Source organism: Argopecten irradians, chromosome 5, assembly GCF_041381155.1.
Source record: "Argopecten irradians isolate NY chromosome 5, Ai_NY, whole genome shotgun sequence".
Lineage (NCBI taxonomy): Eukaryota > Metazoa > Mollusca > Bivalvia > Pectinida > Pectinidae > Argopecten > Argopecten irradians.
The window spans coordinates 7,366,682-7,378,542 of NC_091138.1; the positions used below are offsets into that span (position 1 = coordinate 7,366,682).

At 38.7% G+C, this 11,861-nt stretch overlaps 1 protein-coding gene across 1 annotated transcript; it reads left to right on the forward strand.

Annotated features, from left to right (window-relative positions):
• Positions 1–612: 612 nt before the first annotated feature.
• On the forward strand, positions 613–5,091 carry LOC138322750 (polypeptide N-acetylgalactosaminyltransferase 1-like). The gene is made up of 3 exons (XM_069266835.1): positions 613–830; positions 2,917–3,570; positions 4,092–5,091. The coding sequence occupies exons 1-3, from the start codon at positions 667–669 to the stop codon at positions 5,044–5,046; spliced, it is 1,773 nt and encodes a 590-aa protein (XP_069122936.1). The 5' UTR covers positions 613–666; the 3' UTR covers positions 5,047–5,091.
• The last annotated feature ends 6,770 nt before the right edge of the window (positions 5,092–11,861 follow it).

Here is an 11,861-nt window from a genome sequence, read left to right on the forward strand (position 1 = left end):
TATATTAACACCATTTTACCGATTTTAGCCCTTCTTTGCCCGACTATTCGCTTTAAATGTCACATCGAAAAAACATATTATGTGTAACGACTTAGTACCTCATAATACTGACTTATAGTAATGTTGCTATTATGACTTTGTAACTTGTCGTTATTATATTGCAACGTAGCTATTAAGATTTGATATCTTCTTTCAGTGTGACACTTAACAGTCTCCCGTAGTTCGGAAATTACTAGTAATTCAATAATGAGGTCACGTGCGTCCACCGATAGAATGGACTATGACGCAAATATCAGCAGCAGAGGAGTTAACTTTAGTTTCATCGGGGTTTTTTTAAATTTAAAACGTGTGATTTAAAAGGTATTACGCTATCGAGTACATGCTAAATACTAAACATATATACACAAATATCAAGTTTCTGTGTATTTCATAGATGAAAACGACTTTCAACTGTTTCTGTATGTGTTTAAAATATTTATTTTCTTATTTGATGGTATTATAAACGCACATAAAATGCAACTGGTTGTACTTGCATCTTATTTACCGGTCTTTTCATTCCATATCATAAACACCAATAAATATAAGAATACACTCACGTGCTTTCGGGCCATGACAAGTATGTCAACATAGAGATATTGTTCCGCTCGTGTGAACGTGCGTAGCACGATGGCGAAGTTGGGTCTCGCGAGGCGTTGTGGGCTGCTGCCTGTTCTGCTTCTATTCATTGTCGGACAGACATGGATTATTCTGATATCTTTACCAAACTCTCCCCGACAGATAGAGCGGGATATCCGAGATACCCTCAGTATGCAGCATTTCGAGACAGCAAGGTAAGTGTACAATGCTATGATAGGCCTTAGTAATTTCGTCACGAATCAGCACTCTTATTTAGGTTGATATTTTTCAGAAAGCAGGATATGGTATACTGTCTCCGATATAATACTTGCATGTTCGTTGTAGATAAAGTATAGTAGAGTGGTGATATGTTTTATTGTCACTGCATATACAGTGTGTTCTATCAATTTACACGTGTCATGCGTGTGGCAGCACGTCAATTTACACGTGTCATGCGTGTGGCAGCACGTGTGTCGCCATTCGTTTATAACAGTGTTATAAGGCTCATTCATTCTAAAGATGCTCCACCGCCGACAGAGCATAAATGATATTCATCAGTTGAACAATAATTGGTGTTTGATCATGTATATATATGTCTAATTAACACAAAAATAATATAAAATTATTTATTTCGCCTTTGGTGCATGCGCAATCAGTACTTCCTTCCATGTAGGATATAGTGCCACATTTTTTCGGGATGCAATTAATTATTTTTCATATTTTTAACTTGAGGTAAAATTAGAAGCTCAAGCTTTTCAATGGTGGTAATGGTGTAAAGTAAGTAACTTTTGTAACTGAAGTAAAATACTAAATCGTCTGCTCTTGTTTTTGATAGTGAAAAAATACTATTTGTCAGCGGTGGAGCATCTTTAAGACACAAAACCGAGCATAAGTCACATAAGTGACTACAGATACGCATCCATAGCTGAAAAAAGGTACACTAGCATATGTTGGGGTCATATTTGCATTTATTGCAACGATGGCTAAATTGCCAATACATTTCTTTTATGTGTGTCAACTATACATAATTTGTTAAGAGAGCTCTTGCCTTAGATTGTAGATGGTATCATCGGTTCTATGCTGTTTTATAAGTATATGATGTATACGTCATTGCTCTTATAAACATTTGTGGTCAGACACACAGGGATTTGAGAATAAGTTACAGTCAGTTTTTATAATTATGGGTCGACTAGAGTGTCCATAAGTCATTTTTAGACATTGCTTAGAACTATATAGAGTATGATTTGTACCGAGATTTGACCTAGACCCCTAATACGTAAATGGTATATGGGCACTCAGGTGGGTCCATAATTATATTAACCGACTGTTACTAATTCTCAGATCCCTGTGTTTTGACAACGTTCCGATTTAATCGTCATTGCGGTTGGACATCTGACCCAATTTTGCTCAATACTAATTCAATTCAGATTGAGAAAAATACTCATATTTTATAAGTCATTTATTTCGTTGTCGAAGGTAGTCATTTTAGTTCTCTACCAGCATTTCAACACGCTCGCCGAACACCCCATATAAAGCATGTGTATCGCCACACGTGAGTTCAGTCTAACACTTCACTTTGGATGTTTGTTTCCCTGATTACATACAAAAACACTGTGATGATTACATACAAAAACACTGTGATGTTGTAGAACTAAGTACGAGGAAAGATAACTCGCTTGAGTTTGTTCCGAGGTTGTTTGGTGTTATATGTAGATATTTAGACGAATTATTTGTAATAATGAAATGTTCTTTATTCGTTATTTTCACTGGCAATAAGATTAAAAAAACAAGTTGACAGCTTAGAAGCACCGACCACATTTTATCCTGCTGAGACACGACCTCATGCAGGTGTATACCGTGGTCACGAGCTATATAGGGAATTTTGGAGGTCGACCACAGCATTGGAATGCAGGTAGATATAGAAAAAATGACTGCCTGCTCTTTGAAAACGACATGGAGAAGTTTCATAAACATTTCTAGAAATCGGATGCATAATTAGTTTTGCAGTCTAAATTGCATGCTTTTCAACTTCAATAGTCAGATTTACTTACAAGCGCAAGTTGCACGGTATTTAGGCGATATATATGAGGAATTTAATAACATGATTTAAACGTTTAGTTTTACTGTATATGTGATGTCTGGCTCGATAACCTTTTGAGAGATCTTGTACCATGAAGGGACACGCGTTTGAGGAAATAATAAAGTGGTGTGTCTAACTTGTTCAGTTTACTGATATTAATAAGACACTCCTATACAGTGACATTCCACAGTGACTCCCACAAAGACATCATTGTGTTACAGGTTGGGTGCCTTGAAGGACGACATCTACACATCACATCTACAGCAGACCCTTCAGACCATTCTAGCTCGGCACCGGGGATTGGTGGACAACACCCGCTTTAAATATAACGTATCTATCGGGGATAGCCTGTCTCTCCGACGTCCAGTTCCGGACAATCGCAACCCGCAATGCCATTACACACAGTTTCCTTATGATCCATCACTCAGCGTGTCCGTAGTGACCATTTTCCATAACGAGGCATTGTCCACTTTACTCCGGACTGTCCACAGCATCCTAGATAGATCCCCGCCGGAAGTCCTCCGGGAGGTTATCCTCGTGGACGACGCCAGTACCTTGTCCTACCTGAAAGGTGATTTAGACATGTATATATCCATGGTCCCTAAAGCCAGAATAATACGGAACCTCGGGAGGGCGGGACTAGTCCGGTCCAGGATGGTGGGGGCCTTAAATGCCACCGGAGACGTGTTGGTCTTCTTTGATGCTCATATGGAGTGCAACACGCGCTGGCTGGAACCAATTCTGCACGCGCTCACAGAAGAACGCACTGCCATCGTACAGCCGGACGTGGACATCATAAAAGCTGATACTATGGAGTACTTCAGTTATAAGGACGGGGAACGCCGCTCTAGAGGCGGATTTGGTTGGGACCTTAGGTGGGTATGCAGTATGATAACGATATCTATAGCATGAAATCGATCGTTACTGTTAAAACAGTAAATTAATTTTCATTATGGGTGGTAAATGACATGGAAAATAAAAGGTCATTGCGTGTGTTATACTTTTGCGTGCGAAATCAACACTTGTATCGTAAATAGTATGCGTTTGCACGCAGAAGAATTGCAGTCTCCCATTGCACGAAAACCATTGTTGTACATGTAGTATTATGCACTTTTACGACATCGGGTGGAAAAGACTTATATTCTTCACCACTTGCTCGCACTTACAACTTCAGTATATAGATAATGTAGTACGGTCTCTGTCTGGTAACATACACAGCCTTACGGATATCATGTCTAACTTGGTCTTCCACGTAATCGTGCGATGTATTCCCATTACGGCTGATAAAAGTGCAAGGCGGGTGGTGATGCCAGCTTTATAGACGGCCTATATCACGTTGATTGCATATGCTAACTTCACCCTCAGCTAATTATCTAGTCTTTACATTCTTTTGTAGATATGCCTGGTTCGAGGTCCCTGGATTCGTTGAATTAGCCACTAAGTCTAAAACTGAACCGTTTGTTACCCCTGTTCTGGTCGGGAATGCGATCGCCGTACGACGGGACCACTTCTTCAAGATCGGAGGTTTCGACCAAGGACTGGACATTTGGGGAGGAGAGCACTTTGATCTTTCCTTCAAGAATTGGCTTTGTGCTGGAAGAGTTTTAACCGTCCCCTGCTCCAAAGTCGGGCATCTCTTTAAACTAGGCGTTCAGAGCTACAGTTTTGGCGGTGATCGCAATACAGTCATTCTGAAAAATCTTATGAGAGTAGCAGAGGTGTGGTTGGATGAATACAAAGATGTCTTTTATAGGGTAACGTTAGGTCGGAATCAGTTTCTTCCTGAATTTGACAAAAGTTCGATCATAATGCAGAAAGGTTTGAAAAAAACATTACACTGCAAATCGTTCAGTTGGTTTCTCAAGAATGTACTTCCGGAACAGAAAGTGCCCCCTACCGACGCCATGTTTTATGGGGAGATAACAAATGTGAGAACTAAAGCTTGTTTCGTTGCACTGGATGACAACGTCTACATAGGAATGACATATGCATGCTTTAAGTATAGAATCATCCCCGAAAACTCATTTAAATTTTCAAAGCATGGTGAATTTATGTTCGATAATCAGTGTATTTATATTGATTCAAACAACTTCTACCTGCGAAAAGGCGAATGTGACCAAATTAAGGATGTGCTTCCAGGGAAGTGGATATTTGAGACCTCGCATCCAACGTCAAATACGGGAAGTCTGAGATTTCAGTATAGAGACAATTTACATTCGCTTTGTGCTGCACACGTGACAGGTGCGATACCGGAAGTTCATTTTAAAGAGCAGATGGTTCAGGGCTTAACTTGTAACAACACCTCAACTTATCAAATCTGGTCATTCATGTACAGACTGGCTGAGTTGTGAGTCTGAAAATAAAAATTAGAACGGATATCGCATATCTTGATTGGCTGTCATGTTTTGGTTATTTATCCTGACATAATAACGAGACTTCCTAATTGCATATTAGATATTTTGTAAGGCCATTGTGAAACAGGGCATTAACATATTAAACGATGAAGGGATAACCATGTTCACTTTGAATTATCGGATATTTAGTTTACTTTAATAAACAAACTATTAGTGGAAAGTTTTGCGGGACTAACAAAATATTTCGACTTAAACGGAGTATTCGAGTTACGTATATGAGTTGAGTTAATGAGATCCAAGGGTATTGACGATTGATACTTCACCTAATATGTTCAAACAAACAACGATCCCTGAAACAGGAACCTTATACATTTTACGATGTTAACATATCAGATGGACTTTTTGTCTTTGACATTAATGAGCAAACTATATTTTTCTTGTAATGAAAGTTCCATGGAATGATGTTAATTACCTTTCATAAAGTCATTAATGCCTTGTGCTACGTATTACACCTGATTGGTTCAGTCCCTATAGTGAAATTAAACGAGAAACTGATCTTATACGGTAAAGTTTGATACGCTGAAGCAATATGTATACATAAAGGTTTTTTTTAGTGCCAGCATCATACATGTAGTTTGTCCCACACTAGGTATCAGTCTAGATGTGCAGCAAGGTCAACAACGCATCAACCATGAACAAATAATTCATGGAACATTGTTATGTATTTTGTGTTAAAATTGTATTTATACGGTAATGGCAATTTTAAATATCAAAAGGAGCGAGTGTATTATAATACAACTAATTATTATGTCCCAGTGTCCTGGTATATAAACTGTAATTAATATCATATCCCTATGTCCTGGTATATAAACTGTAACTAATTATCAGATCCATGTATCCTTGTATATAAACTGTAACTAATTATCAGACCTCTCTGTCCTTGTATATAAACTGTAAAAAATAATTAAAGATCCCTGTGTCCCGGTATGTAAACTAACTTATTATCAGATCCCTATTTCCTGGTTTGTAAACTGTAACTAATCATTAGATCCATGTGTCCTTGTATAAACTGTAACTAATTATCAGATTCTTGTGTCCTGGTATATAAACTGTAACTAATTATCAGATCCCTATGTCCTGGTTTATAAACTGTAACTAATTATCAGATCCCTGTGTCCTTGTATATAAACTGTAACTAATTATTACATCCCTGTGTCCTGGTATATTAACTGTAACTAATTATCGAATTCCTGTGTCCTGGTATATAAACTGTAAATAACTATCTAATTCCTGTATCTTGGTATATAAACTGTAAACTAAATTTCAGATCCCTGTGCCCTTGTATATAAACTGTAACTAATTATCAGATCCCTATGTCCTGGTTTATAAACTGTAACTAATTATCAGATCCCTGTGTCCTTGTATATAAACTGTAACTAATTATTACATCCCTGTGTCCTGGTATATTAACTGTAACTAATTATCGAATTCCTGTGTCCTGGTATATTAACTGTAACTAATTATCGAATTCCTGTGTCCTGGTATATAAACTGTAAATAACTATCTAATTCCTGTATCTTGGTATATAAACTGTAAACTAAATTTCAGATCCCTGTGCCCTTGTATATAAACTGTAACTATAATTATCAGATCCCTGCGCGCTGGTATATAAACTGTTACTAATTATCAGATCCCTGTGTTCTCTGCTAGTACTTGTTTGTTTAATTCTATACGGATTTTAACTCCAAGTAGAATTCTTCAGCAAAAGCTATCGTACATTATGCACGCATACGATATATATAATTGTAGATACACCAACACAATTTCTAGAAAGATGTGTCCAATATCTCAGCTGATTATTTGACAAAAAACATATCTGTATTTGACCTTGCGAATTAATATCTCATTACCATAAATACTGATACATGTAAATATTTGACATTTGTTAACATTTCTGTCTTTTAATTTACCGTCTTTGACATTTGGCAGCCAAAAAATCAAAACCTGACCCCGATCAGATATCCATTTAGCTCGGATTGATCGAGTGATTAATTTAAGTACCTGTACTCCCCCTCACCTCTAATATCATTGGACACCTGTTGTTATGACCGTTTTGAGTCCGGCGGGATTCCTATAGCAGCCCTCCAGAGGACGCCAACTGTTATCCCTGTACACCAGGAGAAAACATTTGATTATCACTTGTATTAATTCATTACACAACTAGTCCCGAACTCCAGCGATAGAACTCTCGCTATACCTGTTGCAACCGTACATGTCAGCATGGGATGCATTATTAATTCCGGATCTTCCGACCCCGGCCCCGATCGTTGTGTTAGACACGTCCTAATACACCTATCGATCGCTTGTCGTATATGTACTTGAGTACGCTGTTTAGCATCACACAGTTAGTGAAACATTTGTTTCGTGCTGGTAAAAGTAAACTCCAAATGACTATCAGGGTTGTAAAGAGTGTGTAATTAGTAGTCCACTAACGACTATACATAAACGTCTTTATTACGTTTAAATATCGTAAGCGGGTGTAATTAACCCGTGTGCTGTGAACGCTGTAAATATTTCGTGATATTGTGAAGGTTTGTTGTGACTATGGACGAGGTACTGGAGTACAACCGTAAAACTTTGACCGATGTCTACATGACCGAGGTTAGAATAAGGACTGTAGATGTCGAGGCCAAAGTCAACTTCCTTCGGGATCAGCTGACAAGGAATGAGAATAAAGAAATCCTTCAACAGGAGGTCGACAGTATCAAAGGCAGAGGCCGTATTCTCAAGGAGCAGGTTGATATGCTCGCCACTGAATTCGAGACAAAGTATTGTGATTTAAAGGCCGCGAGGACAGAACATCTCAAGACAATAGAGGTAGAGTATTGTTCATTCTTGTTAAAATTAAAATCTGAATCGGAAAAGTGTCACGACATTTGTAAATCTGGAAACCTTCAGGAAGTGGAAGGTGTAATCAAATCGTTAGACGAACTTTTAAATCATACGAATCTGTCTGATATTGAGATTAAAGAAGATTACTTTGAACCGGTCCAAACTGCTGCAACACAACTCAAAGACCTCTTTGGTGAAATCTGCAGTAAGGATATTCCTATACCAGATAGGAGTCACGAACACTCAGTCACGGCTGTTCTACCGGATGTGGATATGGCTGATGACTCGGACATAGCCTCGCTTCTGGATTCAGAACCATCTCCAAAACCCGCGTCTACTCAAGAAGATGAAGTTTCAGAGAAAAGTTTGATTCATAGTGAAGCAAGTGCGAAAAGTTATCATGATGATGAATCGCTTCATGGTTCTGAACACGAAGCAGCTCCAAAACCATCGTCTACTCAGGAAGTTGTAGATTCAGAGAAAAGTCTGATTCATAACGAAGCAAGTGCGAAAAGTTGCCACGACGATGAATCGATTCATGGCTCTGAACATGGAGCAGCTCCAAAATCTGCGTCTGTTCACGAAGATATAGATTCCCAGGAAAATTTGACCCCTTTTGAGGTCCGTGGAAAAGATTTTGATGACGCTGATGACAAAGGTAAGCCTTCTGTACACGATTCGAGTATCAAAAGTGAAATATCTGCAAAGGAAACAGACTCTGACAATCTGCATCAGCTGTACGACAAAAGTAAATCAATGTCGGATAACGCTAGCGAGTCAGAGAAAAGTTCTATTCAAGTAAAAGTAATTTCAAAACAAGAAGAAATTGTGTCTGATCGAGAAAAAACAAAACCAGTGGCGGTTGGACTAACATCGGATGAGCCTCAATCTGAACGGAGTTCCAGGTTAGGTTCTGCTAAAAGTGGTAGACAGTCAGTGATTAAGTCAGATGTATCTGCTGTTGAACTGGTAGATGATGATGTCACTGACACGTCGCAGGTTCTTGAAAAGGAGGACGACAAATCTGTTGCACAAGACACCGAAGATGACGTAGAGTCGGTTCAGTCGAAATATTCATATGCAACCAGCTATGAGGATGCTGCTTCCTCAAAATCAACGAGTCTTCCAAAGTCAAGGGACGCTGCGGATATCGGTGTTAAAACTGTTGAGAAAGACGTTGTTGAGCCTTCTCATGCAGGAGATTCAGATCCCAAAAGTGATGGACTTGGTAGCGGAGTATCTGTCAAGGGCGAGGAACCCGAATCAGAGCAGGGCGATTCTTCTTTAATGGAAGCAGTAAGTAAACCAGTGAAAGAAGAGTTTATTGAATCTAAAGAAGAAACTCCTCTTGGAGAGGAAAAGACAAAATTTACAGATGCTAAAAGTCAAAAAGACCATTTCATTGTTACAAAGGACGATGAAAGGGAAACATTAGACACATCCTTATTGGAACCAGTATCCTCTCCCGTGCCTATTATCGATGTATCTAATGATCAGAATTCGGAAGCAGCTCCAGATCGAATGAAAATGGAGGTATTACGAAAATCTGGTTCTAAGGAATATCCAAAAGAGAAAGTTCCAATCCACGGAAAGATTACTGAAGTGTCAAAACGGAAATCAGAGGAAACCCGTGAAGCGATCAATAAAGGTACTGGCGAGAGTTTGAATGATATGCATGAACGGGAGGAGCTGCGTAGAAGTAGTTTAGACACCAGTAGTGATGATGATGGGGGCCATAATGTTCCGGGTCATCCTGCTCCTGCAGGACCACACGACATTCTGGATATACTACACACATTTAAAGTCCGAGGTGGTGACGAAGTAATATCAATATGCCCCATGTCGTCTGGACAGTCCGCGTGGATAACACGGCAGAAGGGCAAACATGTGTTTCGTGCAATTAAGATGGTGTCAAGGTCGGGAAAGGTCGTACAAACGTCAGGATTCCCACGTGCTGTAGTTGACATTTCTACTGACCGGAGCGACGGGCTTCTGGTCACGTGTACGGACAGTGTAGTTAGGCAAATGCTGGCAGTCGACAAGTCAGTGGTCAAGTTTGAAACAGATGATGACTTGACCAGTTTGTGTCAGTTGAATAACGGTAACATTGTCGTCTGTCATTACCTAACATCCAAGGTCGCGTTGCTTAACCAGACAGGTGGCGTGCTTGGTTGCCTGGACGGCAGAGGACGTGATAGACCCATCATTGGCAATCCTTGGAAAGTCAGAGTTAATGAAAATAACGACGACATTGTCATCATCAATCGGCAGGGTCCGCCTTCAATCGTTGTTGCCGATAAAGATCTCCGATTCCGGTTTTTATTTGACGGGAAATTTACATATACGGCAGCTAATATTCATGATTTCAATTCTTCCGGTTCTCCCCGTGAACAAACAAGTGTCACAACTTCCGGTTCAATATGTGACAGCAGGTTTATACCAGTAGACGCGTGTTTTGACAGTAGTGGTAACATCATCATTGCAGAATACAATAGAAAGGCGGTTCTCGTGCTGGACGCTGATGGTTGTCTGGTGGGCACGCTGTATAACGAATGTACCCGACCCACATCGCTGGCTCTGGACAGTCAAGGTCATCTGTGGGTCGGCTATGTCAATGGTAAAATCGATATCATTAGACATCTTAGTGAGAAAATTAACTGGCTCAAATAAACAACGTGTAAATGCAACAAAATCCATTCAATTATGCAAACGTTAAAAAGTAGACTCAATTTGGAATTTGCTTTCTATCCCGTAAGTACGATTTTCCCAACTTTCTCTCCAATTAAAGCATGCTGAATCTTGTATTATATACTCATCAATAATGTTGTCACTATATGTAAGGTTAAAGAACTGTATAACATATTAAGTATATCTATAATAAATAAGTCTTTATTCTATTCTGTGTTATTTACTTTGTTTACAGTCCACATCAGGTATTCCAGATATTGGAGATTTATATATCCACAGGCTTATCATTTTCAATGTCCGTTTTAAGCTTGTTATGGAACTTTTAATAAACTGGGAAACAACCATAAACGACACACTACGTTTACGAAACAACGCCTAGAAGGTTTACCAGACATCTATTTTTCAAAATATCTAAAGACTTTCTCTAGCTACGCAGTATTAGATATTACTGTACAGGAATCCGAGAATTAGTTTTCTGTCTATATTATCAATTTCGATCAACCAGAGTGCCTATAGACCCTTTATAAAAGTTTTAGAGGTCTTGATAAAAAAATATAAAATCATAATCCACATATAACTAACGATATTTTAATAAATTTTGTATCTGAATCACCGAATCACTGATGGCCATCGAATTAAGCCTTTAGGTTTTTTAGAGGTTTTTTGACACTTAATTTATAGTCTACACGCATACTTTCCCATTTGACTAATGGTGATTCCTATTTTTAGTTAAAACCCATTTTGTGATAGGCATTATATATGTATTGTACATGTTCCTTTGGTAGTTAAAATTATGTTAAAAACCTGCATGAATCATACAGACAGTTTCCACCGAAATTTCTTTTTTTACAAAACTGATGGTAGAAACTTCCTCGGGTGGTCCCTCCGTTAAACCTGCCCTAAAACTGTTTACATTGACAGCGGAAACTAAATGTCCGCGTAATGCATTCCATAGTTGAATCACTCTGTTACTAAAGTAACTGAAAATCAGGTGTTTGTAAAATAACTAATTCTCATATACTTATACATAGTAACCTGTGGAAGGTACCATTTCCCGTTTTGAATTTGAAGTTTCTGTTTCTCTGTTAATTTTCTTTCTCGAAAATGTTTCCAATGGGCTTTTCTTACTTCTTTCTAAAATAGCGATGTCCATCACGACATTTTAAGGTAGTATAAAATAACTAATTAGGTCAATAGAGTAACAATAATGCGGGAAAGCCATGTTGATGGCC